Raw genomic sequence first — 15144 nt, forward strand, 5'->3', positions numbered from 1 at the left:
TCAGTATCCAGATACATTTCTCCCACATGTACACAACCAGTCAAAAGTTTGGATACACCTTCTCATTTAATGGTTTTTCTTTATTTTCATGAATATTTACATTGTAGATTCACACTGAAGACATCAAAGCTAGGAATGAACACATATTGAATTATGTCGTAAACAAAAAAGTGTGAAATAAGTCAAAGCCTGTTTTACATTTTTGATTCTTCAATATTCAGAAATGGTGTAAAATCTCAAAGCTCACAAATGCTGCTTTAACTGGCTCTCATTACAAAGCTATAGATAATACTGACATCATGTTATTCACGTTTTTTCAAATTCCAGAAAATCAGATAAAAATAACCAAAAACAAAGGTTCATAACAGCAGGAGGACACTGAGATTGGTTTTATTGACATTTCAAGTGAATGTTGACATTCAGTCCTTCCATTTGCTACTGGAGGTGATGAAATTGTCTGTCGTCATCACTAGTAATGAGAATATTACAAAGGACTGCCCAGCTCTGTATCCTTTGTGACTGGACGGTTGTTCTGTACAATCAGAACCTTCCGTCTTGATAAACCTTATCAACGCAAATCCTTGAAGCTGTCTGGTAAAACCCAGAGTGAGCAAGCAAGCTCACAATGTTCTATGACTGATAATTCTTTACGATATATTCAGTCATCTTGTGATCTGAGTGGAGGTTTTGCATGAATTTCTTTTTTGCTTCTTCATATTTAACTTGAAGTATTCTATCTTGATATTTATCATGTCTTTATTGAATGCTTCAGTGACAATAACTCAGTTTTCCATAGGTGGTTTTGACACAGTCACAAAGCCTGTGTTAGTTGGTGTGGTGATACTGATTACATATGTTGTAATTATTGTTGCCAATATGATGAATATCCTCTTAATTTTTTGTGACAAGAAATTACACAAACCAATGTATCTTCTGATCTGTAACCTTGCTGTGGTTGATATAGTTTACACCACAAGTGTCAGTCCAACAATGATTGGGGTTCTACTTGCTGGTGCTAAAACCATCTCCTTTGTGCCGTGCATAATTCAAATGATGGTTTTCCACGTAGGAGGGGTGATGGAGATGTTTGCTTTAGCAGTTATGGCATTTGATCGATTGATTGCTGTTAGTTGTCCTTTTCAGTACCAGAGTTATTTGACAAACACACGCATTATCATCCTGACATGTTTTTGTGGCTTATTGCTCTAGCTTGTGTGTCTGTCATGCCTGTAACTGTGCTTTCTCTAACTCACTGCCTATCACGGCTCATTTATGCTTTCTGTGACTACGCTGCCGTATTGCGAACCACTTGTGGTGACCTTAATCACCATTTTAATGTTATTACTGTTCTGTCGTTTTTTCTTTTATTTTTCACCTTCACTTTGATTTGCCTGTCCTACTTTGTGATTGTATTTTATGTGAAATTATCCTCAAATGTTGACAAAAAGAAAATGGGGAGCACTTGTTTAAGTCACTTGATTGTCGTAGTTTGCTATTACTGTCCTTTATTTATCCGTATTGTCTTGACCAGGATGGGTGTGGTACTGACTGCTGAGGAACGCCATGGTTTAATTATCATGTCTATCCTTGGTCCGTCTCTCGTAAATCCTTTTGTGTACTGTCTTAATACAAAAGAAATTAAATGTAAGATTTTTAAGGTATTCAACATTGTTGAATCATCTCAGTAGATTCTTGTGAACATTGAGTTCATTTGCTTATAATCCCTTTGTGGTCTAAGTATTATGTTAAAATGAGGGAATTTGTGCATCCATTTTGTAAACTGCAGCCTTACCTGAAGGATTCAGGTTAGTGAGAGTCTGGACAATAAGATCGGTAAATTACTGAAATATTTTGCTGGGTAGAAATTTCAGAAACATACGTACAGCCTCAGTTACTCTAAACTTCAGCTTACACATGGTTTTGAATGAAGATTCATGCCCTTGATTGTTTGGCATTTTTACCTTAATGACTTTCACACAACTCTGTGTTTCTCTGCAGACAACAATAAGTGACATTAACATGTGTCACAAGCCTGTAAATGAGGGTTATTTTTTATGGATTTATCTGCTGATTGTTTTTGCAAATGCGTGAAGTAATTGTTTTGCCTGTAAAATGTCTGAAAATAAAAGAGTCCAAGGTGACTTCTTCAGATGTTTTGTTTTGTTTAAACAAATGATGGAATCTAACTGAAGTGCAATTTTTCACATAGTCTCCACTTATCAGGCTGACACAAGAAAGTTTATACAGTATAGATACTCTTTTTCTCATGACTTCTTTCATAGTATTTTCATGTTTTATATTGCAATTATGACACCTCAAATCAGGACACTTTTGAGCTAAAAAAAACCCCCACACTCAGTTGCTCAATCCAATATTAATGATTTACAAGAAACACTTTTTTTAACCTCATGTAGTACATGGTGTATGTGACAAATCAGTAATTTGCTAAATCACCTACAATTGTCCAATGCAGCCACAAAATAAAACCAAGAAACCCCCCCCCCCCCCCCAAAAAAAAAAGAAATGAAATACTAAGCAGTTTTTGCTTTTACTTTACAGTATTTTTCATCATTCTGTCAATCTGTATTTACAGATGTAAAGTAAATAAATTGCACAGATGGAGAATAAGTTGAGTGAAATTACTGTAGTTGCAGTTATTAAAGTATGTGTTGATACTTCAAATTTTGTAGATGTCTTATACATTTTCACACTATGCTTCACTAAAGCAAAGCAAACATTAAGATCCAGAACAAACAAATTTCTTTCAGTATCCGGGTATGTGTGTCCTTCTTATAGATGTCAGTTATCAAAATATCTTCATCAAAATACAATCATCACCGCTGTGTCCTTGTATGTGTAATATTACTCATTAGTAAAACAGACAGGTTTACTTCTACATATTATAGAGCATTTTGCCTTTTTTCGTGAAAAATCTCGAGGATATAATCTGATAAATTTATGCCACCCAGAAGGTTCAGATTACACATCACACTTTGAGTTTACAGATGGCAAATTCTGCTTTCCCTGCAGTGGATTTGTGATTGTGTATTATACTATACTAGGCCAGCAGTGTTTCGCCAATAAGACAATATTAACAGTGACTGATAATGTTTGAGGCACAGTAAGGAAGACGGTATGCCCCAGTAGCCAACATTAAAGCTCCTGCCATAGCAACAATCCACACAGCGGCACTGAGAATGTGGACGGTGGATTTTGTAAGAAAATTTGAGAGGATGGCAGATCACCAAAAATCACTCAAAAGCCATTTGGAAGACAACATTTGATTTCACTGTAATGTTATATGCAAAAAAAAAACAAAAAAACAAATACACCAAGAACAATACAAATGAGGCAAGATCATAGTACTCTGAACAAAACTCCGGGAATCCAGTGAGGAAGAATTCTGTCAAAATGCTGCTATTTCCTTCTGGCATGATGAAGCAGAAGTTTCCTTGAAACAATAGAAAATATTCTGCTCATTGAATGAAAGACTTTAGCTTCATCTCAAGCATTTGAATGATATACGTACTTCTGTTATCTGTTGAGCGATTACTTATTTTTGCAGTGTAAATAAGTTCATAGTCAATAATTTATCAATATTGATGTCTAAATTAATGTTTTGTAATTGTTATTCTGTACATTAATCTTTAAACAGCCTTCTGGTCTATTTTAATTTCCATTTGTGTATAAGACAATGAACCTTTAAATTATTGAATGAAACCTAATATTGTACATAAAATAAATCACAGCTTTCCTTTTTTTTTCTTTTTTTTTTTTTTACAATGGATGGGTTCTAATTGACAGTAATTAATAATATTAATCAGTTGGGGAATACTTGAAATGCTTTGCAAACAAGAAACACACACCACATGATGGTTCATTGGGACAACCAGTTTTTTAACAATGCTAATGGGTTATAAATCCCACAAGAATAAACGGCTGAACTTCAGCAAAACCCCAACGTGAACCTCAATTAATACTGAGGAAGAAACGTTAATATCGCTGGTGTCTAATAACGGTCCCCCATCACACAGCAAGTGTTTAATGTGAGTGGATTTTTTTCACAGCTTAACTGTGAAGCCTGTTCATTTCCTGGAAAATGTCTGCCTGTAGTTTTTGTTGTTATTCCAGTTATTTGTAGGAACTTTAGTTTTAGTGAAAGTGATGTGAGTTCAAAGGTAGTTGTATAATAATTATATGCTCTCGGAGAATGATGCTGACAGTGTGAAGGAGAAGAAGCAAAAGATGCAACAGCGGGTCACCTTGAACTCTTCTAAAAGCATTTAGGACAAATTTAAAGAACAACCTTTTTTCTCAGTGAACAAGTCTTGGCTGGCAAATGGACAACAACTACTCTCATAATTAAAAATTGAAATCAAACCAAACTGGTATCCAGTGTTTCACCTGCACTATACATGGCCAACTTTTAGATCATGGCTTAAGGTCCTACAAGGCTGTGAAGAAGCCCCTGATCAATGAGAGACAGAGGTTAGCCCGGCATGGTTGGACCCAAGCACACAAAACCCAGACAGCCAGGAATTGGAAGAAGATTCTGCAGTCAGATGAGTCCAGTTTCCAGTTTTATCTTCCTCCTGCTAATGTGAGGGTATGCAGAAAGCCAGGTGAAGCATTATCTCCAGCATGGACAGTACTTACTGTCAAGCATGGTGGAGGCAGCATCATGGTTTGGGAATACATGAGTGCTGCTGGTGTTGGTCAGCACACTGTGTGATGGCACACTGAACTCTGCCAAGTATTGTGTCATTCATTAACATCTTTCCTCCCTCATGTATGTTCATAGTGGTTACTTCAGCACTCCCTTCTGGTGATGCACACTTACTTTATCTGTCAAATGGCTTTGACATGCAATATTTTTCTCATGTATCACTGATGGCGTAATTTTCAGTTTGTTTGACCCTATTGTAATGACCTTTGACCAGAGAATCTGTGCCCTCAAAGCGATTTTAGCATTAGCCACTACTGGAAATTATCTATCTATCTAAATTATGGAAAGTATCTAGCCAATTGTTTTTAAAAATTTGTTTTCAGATGGATGACTTGATATGTCTCTCTGTCCAAGTACAAGTAACAGTATTAGAGTAGTAATTAATGAATAAACAGCACTAACACACTGACTGACTGATGGTGTCCACTGTGTACCTATAAATCTTTGAGAATCCATCAGTAATCAGCAAATATCATTTAGTTTCTATATTTCTTGAACGTGAGCAAAGCAGTCTCTACTGTCTGAACTGTTCAGCAGACACAATAGTGTACGAAATGTTTTTCTTTCCCCTGCTGATATTAAGTAATCAAGATGATAGTCAGTTGATCAGCACAAATGACTTTTGTCAATTGTGATTCCTTTTCCATTTGCCAATCAACAAACATGTCAGAATAATTTCTGACTGATTTGTGTGTTGAATAAATCAGTTCATCATTGACACACTTCCCTGTTTCTTTGTGCACAGATTTTACATAAGTTCAATGAAAGTCCTGTAATTACAGTGACTGAAGTATTTGTTTATATACATTAAGTTTTGTAGATATAATTTATTTTTTCTCAGTATACTTTAAACAAATTAAACATAATGATACAGAACACAGACAGTTTTTCAGTATCCAGATACATTTCTCCCACATGTACACAACCAGTCAAAAGTTTGGATACACCTTCTCATTTAATGGTTTTTCTTTATTTTCATGAATATTTACATTGTAGATTCACACTGAAGACATCAAAGCTAGGAATGAACACATATTGAATTATGTCGTAAACAAAAAAGTGTGAAATAAGTCAAAGCCTGTTTTACATTTGAGATTCTTCAAAACAGCCGCACTTTGATTACTGCTTTGGACACTCTTGGCATTCCCTCCGTGAGCTTCATGAGGTCGGCACCTGAAATGATTTTCCAACAATCTTGAAGGAGTTTCCAGAGATGCTGAGCACTTGTTGGCCCTTTTGTCTTCACTCTGCAGTCCATCTCATCCGAAACCACCTCGACTGGGTTTCGGTCAGGTGACTGTGGAGACCAGGTCATCTGATGCAGCACTCCATTACTCTCCTTCTTGGTCAGATACATAGCCTGGAAGTGTGTTTGGGATCATTGTCCTGTTGGAAAAAAAAAAAAGTGGTCCAACTAAATGCAAACCAGATGGATGGCATGTCACTGCTCGATGCTGTGGTAGCTATGCTGGCCTTTGCTGCGGCGGTCCTCGTGAGCCAGTTTCGTCGTAGCACGTTTTTGCAACTGCATGTGGGGATACATCAAAGTTTTTCTTTACTTAGCTGATTGGTTCTTGCCATAATATGGATTCTGATAGTTGTGTGGGATCACTGATGGTCCCAACCCCATAAAGAAGGCAGGAAACTCCACAAATTAACCTTGACAAGGCACACCTGTGAAGTGAAAACCATTTCAGGTGACTATCTCATTAAGCTCATTGACTACGTTTATATGCCATCAATATTCGGGTAAAGGTCAATATTCCGGTTTATGAAACATTTGGAGTAACCCATTTATATGCCTAAACAGACAGAGTTACTCCTGTTGTGTGACGCTGGGCTGACGCTGCGTGGCGCTGTGATGCCGTGTGTGGGTTTCGCCATGTCTGTTTACCTCTCCTTGTGTATTTCCGGTGGGTCGTGCGCCAGACGCGGCATACAAGTAGTTGCCGTACTCAAAAGACCAAGATTCCTTTCGGATGAAACATGCACAGAATGCAAACTAATGTCTCTTTCTATGGGGATATTCCGATGCCCGTTTATATGACAAGATATTCGGGTTAGAAAAGCAGCAACCCAGGGGTCTTATTCGGGTTTTTAAAAACCGAAATATGAGCATATTCGGGTTTTTGCAGGTGTTTACATGGCCGTACGCAACCGGGTTATTGCTAATATTCTGGTTAAGAAAGGGTTTTTGACTGCATATAAACGTAGCCATTGAGCGATGGCCAAGAGTGTACAAAGTGGTAATCAAAGCAAAGGGTGGCCATTTTAAAGAATCTGAAATATAAAACATGTTTTGTCTTATTTCACACTTTGTTGATTACTGCATAATTCCATATTTGTTCATTCATAGTTTTGAGGCCTTTTGTGTGAATCTACAATGTAAATATTCATGAAAGTAAAGAAAAACCATGAAATGAGAAGGTGTGTTCAAACTTTTGACTGGAAGTGTAAGATATTCCAGTATCATTTCTATGGCTAATTAAATGTGTCTTAAAGCTATGTGTTAGTAAAATCCAACTTAGAGACAAACTGTTCTGTAACCTTGACAAGCTCCCCTGTCAGCCACTGTAGGAAATGTTACCAAACAAAATAATGGCTGTTTACTTCTTCACGTCTCCAAACCCTCTGAGATTCACTAATAGTGCTAAGGATAAATTACTCTGGAGGGTGGTATTTGGCACATCTTTCCTGTCAACACTTTGTAAACAGAGAAGTCATTAAACTAACGAGCAACAATCCTCTGATGGATGATGACACACCTGCAACCAACCAATCAGACGCTGGTAAACATTACCAGAAGCAAATTGTGCTTCTTCATTTCCCAAAGTGGATGAAGAGCTTTTTGCTTTGTTTCTGAGAAACTGTTACATCAGCCATGTATCCAACATACAATACACAGCATGAGACATAAGAAGGTGAGGGAAAAGAAATACACAAATGCAAACAAGACAAAAAAACTCAATCTGTAACCGTAGCATAGTCGATATAATTTTTAATGTAATTCTGCTTACTTTAGTATGCTTTATTTGGCACCTCTAGAGTGATGTTTTACTTGCTATCCATAAGTGCATTAACTGTTACAGCTTCGCAAAAGTGAATTATAATTATTTTTAGTTAATTGTTACTATTGCTGTTGTTGTCTGTTTTCTCAGCTTTCGCCTTTTATGGTGTAATAAAGTTTCTACAAAATGGATGAAGTAAGAGAAAATCAATAATATCATATTTGCCATTACATAAGTGGCTGTGAATATATGCAAGGGGTAAATGTATATTTTGCTCTCAGCCTTTTGGTGCACATTGATAACATCAGCTTTATGAAAATAGTAAAATCTTTGACCCAGTCTAACCAAATGTAAAACAGCAAACCCTTTACTTTCCTCCACTTCCAAGAAAAGCAGTATTATTTATTTGTTTGTTTATTTTTACATCCAATAGTACTTTTTTGTTGTTCAGCAAGAGAAAATTAGAGCTTCAAGGGGCTGTTCACACAGCTATTAAAATGAAATCCAATGGCTTGTTTGCATTTCTATATTAATGTTTCTGGTAAAGCAGTTGTCATGGCCAGAGGCATTGAATTTCTTCTACATGGAGCAATAGTTCACTTAGAAGCAATGATGAACTGATTTGAAATTGATGTTTACAGGTCAAAGGTTATTGCAATTGTAACTTCATAAAATGTGTTTTTGGCCATAACTCAAGAATTCACATGCTAATCATGACAAAATTTCACACAAATGTCTAATAGGACCAAATTATGCAGTAATCCAAATTTCATATCCAAAAAGTTAAAGGTCAACTGTGACATCACATTGTTCTGTTGTTTTTGAACTGGCAGCTTCTTTGCAGAAACATCTATCTTTGAAACATTGTCTACTGTCAATGTGACATCTTTACTGACTAAGCATATGAACACATACATAGGGGGTGACTCCTCTGGTCTGATTGTATAGAAGTCAGTGAGAAAATGAGCCGAATTCTCACTTGATCCTGTACCTCAGTACACATTTTCCTAATGAGTTTATGATTTCATTTGTTCGTTTCAAGATTATTGAATACAACATGATGTTCATTATGGCAGCTATGGTCCCATTTAGAGAAAAGTCGACAATGATGTCACAGTTGCTGTATCCATTCTTACATACAGTCTATGGTGTGTACAGACATAGATGTAAACTGGTCCCTGACTGGTTGAGAGGCACACACCTGTGAAGTGGTCATTGTAACTAGTCACATATTTTTTTGTTAAACAGTTGTCTTTAGTTCTATTCTCCAGTAGTTATATGTAAAGTTTCAGCTTGTAATCCACCATGCTTTTCTTTCAAATAAGTGAATATCTCGTCATGGGGTGCAAGTTATTCATTCTGTGTGCATATTGAAAAAAGACTCCCAAGTTTGTACAAAGCACTGACTCTAAATGATGGCAGAGTGTGTTCAATATTGTAGATGCCTCCTCCTGTTTAAATACCTATTAAATACAGTTTTTAAAAAAATCCTGCAACCTGGGGAAGAGAGCACATTTGTGTTTGCAAGCTGAGAACAGTGTGAGTGTTTAAAGGAGTAAAGGAGCACTGTGAGAAAGACTTCAGTGAGGTTTACTGGCTTCAGGCCATCAAAAAAAAATGCCACTTTAACCTAGGATTAATTAGAAAAGTGTTATCAAATCCCAGTGGACTATATAATGACAATTTTTTTGCAGCTTTCTTTTGTGTTCCTGTGCAGCCGCAGATATATACAAAGATTTGTGCATAGCACTATGCTTATGCTGATTAGTTAAAAATTTCTGTGATCGAAAAGCTCAGGCTCAGGACATCCAATAGCATTGACCAAATAGCACAATTGCAGTGTGTCCTATCAACGTTCATGTTTGTGGGATTAAGAGAAATGACTTGGTACAGGGAGGTAAAATAAAGCCAGTTGTTTTTGATGTTGCAAAGTTATTTATTGCATTGTATCTCTATTAACATATAAATCAGGCAGAACTGCACAGAAAAGCAGGGTCTTTGGATGATGTTAAACCATTAAACAAATAAAATCAAAAGGCAAAAGGGAAAAAAAATCCTGAAACACAAAGGAAGCAGCACCCCTTGCTTACACAGGGTTTCTGCAGAAATCTGCAAGTCATATCTTATGCTTTTTAATGCCATTTTAATGCTATACTGTAAAAATTTTAATGCCATGACCAGGAACTCAACAAATTCCACATTTTTTTTTTTTTTTGTAAAAGGTGATTTTTATATGAAGCTGTCCCTACATTTCACTATTTCTGAATCTGGAGACCACCCCTGAACACCCACGGGTTGTAGTTGTTCTTTGAATTCCACGTTTTCTAGCCATTTTTGCTGGAATTTGCATTTCCCCATTTCCCAGCTATCCTCCACCTGGTCCAGCCTACTGGCCACTTTCCAAACATGCAGTTTTTGGCAATTGTACCCGACCAGTCGGAACAATTATCACAATGCTTCAGCATGTTTATGCAGATGCACATATCTGACAAATTGCAGTCTATAATAATGCTACTGAGAATCGTATTTTGTGATTTTTAATGCCATTTAAGGCCTTAATTTTCACAAAATCAATTGAATGACTATTAATGCTTTTTAATGCCCTGCAGAAACCCTGCTAGCTAACAGGATAGCTGACAGAGTGAGTGCAGATGGGTGAAAGGAACAAAATCTAGCAAAGTTTTCAGGCAGTGGGACGAGTGTCTCAGCTAAAATATACACTGCTGAAAAAAAATTAAAGGAACACTTTTTAATTTAAGTATTGCATCAAATCAGTGAAACATGTGGGATACTGATCTGGTCAAGTAAGTAACTGAGGGGCTTTTTAGTCAGTTTCAGCTGCTTTGGTGTTCATAAAATTAACAACAGATGCACTAGAGGGGTAACAATGAGACAACCCCCAAAACAGGAATTTTTTTTCTTCCTAATGTTTTCTGACTTATTTTTCACTAGTTTTGCATTTGGCTAGGGTAAGTGTCACTTCTGGTAGCATGAGGCGATACCTGGACCCTACAGAGGTTCCACAGACAGTCCAACTCCTCCAGGATGGCACATCAATGCGTGCCATTGCCAGAAGGTTTGCTGTGTCTCCCAGCACATTCTCAAGCGCATGGAGGAGATTCCAGGAGACAGGCAGTTAGTCTGGGAGAGCTGGACAGAGCTGTCGAAGGTCCTCAACCGATCAGCAGGACAGGTATCTGCTCCTTTGTGCAAGGAGGAACTGGATGAGCACTGCAATAGCTCTACAAAATGAGCTCCAGCAGACCACTGGTGTGAATGTCTCTGATCAAACAATCAGAAAGAGATGTAATGAGAGTGGTCTGAGGGCCCAGTGTCCTCTAGTGCCCGCTGTGCTCACTGACCGGCACCATGGAGCTCGGCTGGCATTTGCCATAGAACACAGGAATTGGTAGGTCCACCACTGGTGCCCTGTGCTTTTCACAGATGAGAGCAGGTTCACCCTGAGCACATGTGACAGGCATGAAAGGGTCTGGAGAAGCCATGGAGAATGTTATGCTGCCTGTAACATTGTTCAGCATGACCGGTTTGGTGGTGGGTCAGTGATGGTGTGGGGAGGCACATCCATGGAGGGACGCACAGACCTCTACAGGCTGGACAATGGCATTCTGACTGCCATTAGGTATCAGGATGAAATCCTTTGACCCATTGTCAGACCCTACATTGGTGCAGTGGTCCTGGATTCCTTCTGGTGCACGACAATGCCCATTCTTATCTGGTAAGAGAACTCATGCAGTTCCTGGAGGATGAAGGAACTGATACCATTAGCTGGCCCCCATGTTCACCTGACCTGAATCCAATAGAACACCTTTGGAACATTATGTTTTGTTCCATCCGACACCATCAGGTTGCTCCTCAGACTGTCCAGGAGCTCAGCGACGCCCTGGTCCAGTTCTGGGAGGAGATATTCCAGAACACCATCTGTCGTCTCATTCAGCGCTTGTCCCATCGTCAGTCATGCATACAAGCACATGGAGGCCATACAAACTACTGAATACCATTTTGAGTTGCTGCCAAGGAATTTCAGCAAGATGGACTAGCCTGCCACATCAGTTTTTCACTTTGATTTTGGGGTGTCTTGAATTTAGCCCTCCTGGGGGGTTGATCATTTTCATTCCCATCAAACAATGTGGCACTTTTCATTCCTAACACATTATCCAGTCCATATCAATGCTAATATCCAGTTTGTTTTTTCCGCGTATTGAAATATGATGTATTTTCAAAGTGTTCCTTTAATTTTTTTGAGCAATATATATATATATATATATACACATATCAGAGATATCAATCAAAGATATAGCAAAGCTATGAGTAATCATTAGCAAGTGGCTACAGAATACCAAGTTTGGTGCACATTTATACCCAGGTAAATTACTCTACCTGGGTCTAAATGTGACATAAAACTAATATGGTCATGAATTCAAGGTGTACAATATCAAATGCCGCCACCATGTGGAGACAAAGAGCATTTTTTTGTCAAGGTCACTGTAAGAATGATTACCAAAAAATTATCAGCAACTAGTAATTCATTTTTTTTCAAGTGATCATTTTGAGGATTTCTTTTCATTTACAGTGTTTCTAAAGATTTACAAACCTCTTAAAATCATTTACGACATAGTCAGGGTGTTCTACTATCCTTTACAAATGTTTTCATTGAATGTAAATACAGTATTTAACATCAACATAGCGGCATACAATAGATGACTGGGTTGGTGAGGACAGTGTCAGTGGTACAGCTGAGTAGTTACAGTATTTAACAATATAGTTAGGGCTGCATGTGTAAGTCTATTATACCAAGACAATAACAACAGAGTAAACAGACCTGCAAGCATTAGTCACCACTCTTATTCAAAATCAGCTTTATTGAACATGTGTGTTTGAACACACTCACATACAGCTTCAAGAGCAATCCACGGCAAGATACAGGCAAAAACGAGGACAAGGGCTAAACAAAGACAAGCAAACATGCAACTATTATAGGCTTGATTAACTTATCTAGTTGTGATAAGGTTCAGTCAGTGTGAAATCAGGTAAACCGAACAGGTTTAGTTTAATGTGTTTTTATTTCTTTCTCGGTGCACATTTTCTTAAGTTTGTGGCTTGCTTTGTGCTTGCTAAAACATTTCTCAAGCTTTGTTGTGATGACTGGTTTTCGTCAATCCAACAGTGTGCTTTTACTGTTTTCACTGTCCTCCTTAATCTTGTAGTGATCTTAGCAGACACAAGAGGGCAGCAAAGTACACAAATACAGCAGATATGTAAAGAGAGCAAATTCATATGCGGTCTGCTATGACTGAGTTAAGTATATGTTGATGATGCCCTCTGATGTACTTGTATTGTACTGTGCAATCTTACATAATGGAAGCTGCTGAAGGCGTGCATTAGATATTTTGAGCACTGATTGCTGCATGTATTATGCTCAACACAGTGCTCCTCCAATAGGTTGTACATGTTAGTCCCAACTTATGGTGCTTTACTTTAATTTAGAATTACAGGCACAGAATAACATGCATCATTCAAGGTAATAAATATCTAATCAGCAGCATACAAGATATTATGTGTGACATGTAACTTGGATGTAAGGGTGTTCTTCATTTTATTCAAATTTTCATTGCTCTGTGTCTTGAGTTTACCTTATTGTTATTTAAATTTTTGTACCAACAGTTTCAGTCTCCATAACAGTATGCAGAACATTCTTAATTCAATACATTTCATCTCTTAATTCCTCCTCTAGCTTATCAAATCTCAATGAACTCAAAGCCCTTGTTATAAAAAGTATTGACAAAAATTTCCTCATATTACTTGGACAAGTTTTTGTGAACATTGTTAAAACAAAAAATACAATAATAGCAATATTTACAAGGTTACTGCAAACTTTGAATGTGATACTGCATTTACAGCTGCATATCAGATGACAAAGCATAAAAACTGTGTTTTATTTGTCAAAAGCAGCAGTTGTGTTGAGCTAAACACACATCAGAAATACCACATTTCTGTCGTAAAAATTGACAACATAGCTCAAGGTCTAAATTATTTACAACTGCTTTTGATTTATTTCTAAAAATGTTTGTACAACTGCTGGAGGAGGCACCTTTTTAATACTTATAATAAGATTGTAATTTCTTTTAATGCATAGGGCCATAAGGATAAAGCACTTACGAGCTACATGCTTCAAATATTGCATTAGGTACTTGGCATTACAGTGTACAATAATTACAGAAGAGTTAAATGCCACAAAACATATACTATAGTGTTGTTTTTATATGCATTATCTGCAATTGACTTATGTCAGAAACTTTGTTGAGCATACAGTCAGACAACATTTTAGTAAAGCAAAGGACAATGAGTTCACAAGGATATAGAACTTAATAAGGTGGCATGGCAAGAAAAACATTGTTGGTAGGTGAAGAAAATCAAAAGTAAAATGCTCCTGCATAAGGGCAAGTTGAAAGAGAATTAAGTTGGAAGGATTTTGTTCCTTAAAACGTGTACTATTTTTTCTCGAATTTCTTTTGTTTTCAGGCCATAGATGATTGGATTCAGTGTTGGGGGGAAAATTAAGGTCGACAACCCCATGAATCTTCTTAAATGTGGCGAAATGTTCTTTAGTCTGTATGATATGATTGTGAAAAGACCGAGACACTCCAACAAGAGAAATACAGTTAGATGAGTTGCACAAGTCTGCAGAGCTTTGGCTTTTGTGTCTGAATGTTTAGATCTGAAGCATGCAACAAGGATGCAGAGATACGTGTATAAAATCATGCCATTGCCCACCAGTTGTGAAGCGGCCACAATACAAAGCCCATAAATGTTGTTGATGGTTGTGTCAGCACAGACCAAAGTCAGCAAAGACGGATTATCACAGTAGAGATGTGTTATTTCAGATCCACAGCGGGGCAAGCGCAAAAGCAGAAAAAATAGCACGCCTATTAAAGCTAAATTGCTTATCCATATGCCTGAGATTATTCTCATAATGTGAGCACAAGTCATGACAGTGTTGTACTGCAGAGGGCAACATATGGCAATGTATCTGTCATACGCCATAGCAGTCAGAATAATCACAGCACCCGCTCCATAGATGTGGATAAAAAATGCCTGAGCGACACAAGCTGAGTGTTGTATCATCCCACTGTTGGTCAGTAATTCTTTAATGAGTTGTAGAGAGAGTGCTGAAGAGCCTAGAAGGTCATTTATAGGAAGGTTAAGCAGAATCAGATGCATCGGCTGATGCAGAGATTTGTTCAGCACAATGGTGAGGATTAATATAAGGTTGCAGAAAACTATAATCATGTAGCTCAGAGTTGCAAAAAGAAACGCAGGGAAGACGTTTTCAGAGGAGATATTGAAGCCCTTTAGCTGTAAAACAGAGGATGTGTTGTACATGTCCATTTT

The 15144-nt window shown here is 37.5% G+C and overlaps 2 protein-coding genes across 2 annotated transcripts; one reads left to right on the forward strand and one right to left on the reverse strand.

The window, feature by feature from the left end:
• The first annotated feature begins 750 nt into the window (after window positions 1-750).
• LOC127536882 (olfactory receptor 13G1-like) lies at window positions 751-1688 on the forward strand. The gene is given in 2 exon segments (XM_051958283.1): window positions 751-1183; window positions 1186-1688. Coding segments are annotated over 2 exon segments (936 nt in total).
• Window positions 1689-14208: 12520 nt separating this feature from the next.
• On the reverse strand, window positions 14209-15144 carry LOC110969078 (olfactory receptor 52B2-like). Its single transcript, XM_022219113.2, has one exon. It carries the CDS (start codon window positions 15139-15141, stop codon window positions 14209-14211), a length of 933 nt encoding a protein of 310 aa, XP_022074805.2. The 5' UTR covers window positions 15142-15144.

The sequence above is a fragment of the Acanthochromis polyacanthus genome, chromosome 13 (genome assembly GCF_021347895.1).
Source record: "Acanthochromis polyacanthus isolate Apoly-LR-REF ecotype Palm Island chromosome 13, KAUST_Apoly_ChrSc, whole genome shotgun sequence".
Taxonomy (NCBI): domain Eukaryota; kingdom Metazoa; phylum Chordata; class Actinopteri; family Pomacentridae; genus Acanthochromis; species Acanthochromis polyacanthus.

Coding starts and splice junctions, on each gene's coding strand:
- LOC110969078 (XM_022219113.2), bottom strand. CDS start 15,141: ATGGACATGTACAACACATCCTCTGTTTTACAGCTAAAGGGCTTCAAT.